The sequence below is a fragment of the Corvus brachyrhynchos genome, unplaced genomic scaffold (genome assembly GCF_000691975.1).
Source record: "Corvus brachyrhynchos isolate BGI_N302 unplaced genomic scaffold, ASM69197v1 scaffold1135, whole genome shotgun sequence".
Lineage (NCBI taxonomy): Eukaryota > Metazoa > Chordata > Aves > Passeriformes > Corvidae > Corvus > Corvus brachyrhynchos.
The window spans coordinates 61,626-62,398 of NW_008238129.1; the positions used below are offsets into that span (position 1 = coordinate 61,626).

A 773-nucleotide genomic window follows, 5' to 3' on the forward strand; every position below is an offset into this window, starting at 1 on the left:
AATTTTGGGGGTCCCTGGGCCGGGGTCTCAGGACGTGCCCACCCCCTTGTCGCGCTCATTTCCCACTGCCGGGGGGCACTGCGGGGGCTGTGGCCACCCCCCTCCGCGTCCCCCTGGCCCCCGTGTCCCGCAGACCCTGATGAAGGGGGCAGCTCAGAACCTGGTGCAGAACTCCAGCATCGACAATGGGCAGTGAGTGACCGTCCCCGCGCCCCCCCGTCCCTCCCAGTGCCCCCAGTCCCTCCCAGTCTCACCAGTTCCTCGCAGGAAGAGCGCAGATGGGGCCCTGCAGCGCTTTGACAAGAGCCTGGAGGAGTTCTACGCCCTGTGTGACCAGCTGGAGCTGTGCCTGGTGAGGGACCCTCCAAACAGTCCCTCAACCCCTCCAAATTCACCCCAAATGCCCCTCTCAGCCCTCCCAAACACCCCCAAATCCCCTGAGAACCCTCCCAAATCCCTTCAAAATCCCTTCAAAGCCCTCCCAGGTGACCCCCAGTGTCCCCCGCAGCGCCTGGCCCACGAGTGCCTCTCGCAGAGCTTCGACAGCGCCAAGCACGCCCCGGCCCTGGTGCCCGCAGCCCCCAAGGGCGAGGGGGGGCCCGGGGCCGAGACCCTGCCCTACACCCAGTACCTGCCGCTGATCAAGGCGCAGATCGCGGGCGCCAAGGACATCCACAACGCGCTGCTCGAGGGCACCAACAAGATCACGGGCAAGCTGCCCCCGCCGGGGGGGCCCTGACGGGGTTTGGGGTGGGGCGAGACCCCCCCGGAGC

General features: G+C 68.0%; 1 protein-coding gene across 1 annotated transcript; it reads left to right on the forward strand.

The window, feature by feature from the left end:
- Window positions 1–4: 4 nt before the first annotated feature.
- Window positions 5–767, forward strand: MED29 (mediator complex subunit 29; the record flags this gene model as incomplete). The annotated part of the gene is made up of 3 exons (XM_008633128.2): window positions 5–192; window positions 268–352; window positions 509–767. Coding segments are annotated over 3 exons (504 nt in total), but the record flags the coding sequence as incomplete, so codon positions are not given.
- Window positions 768–773: the final 6 nt, after the last annotated feature.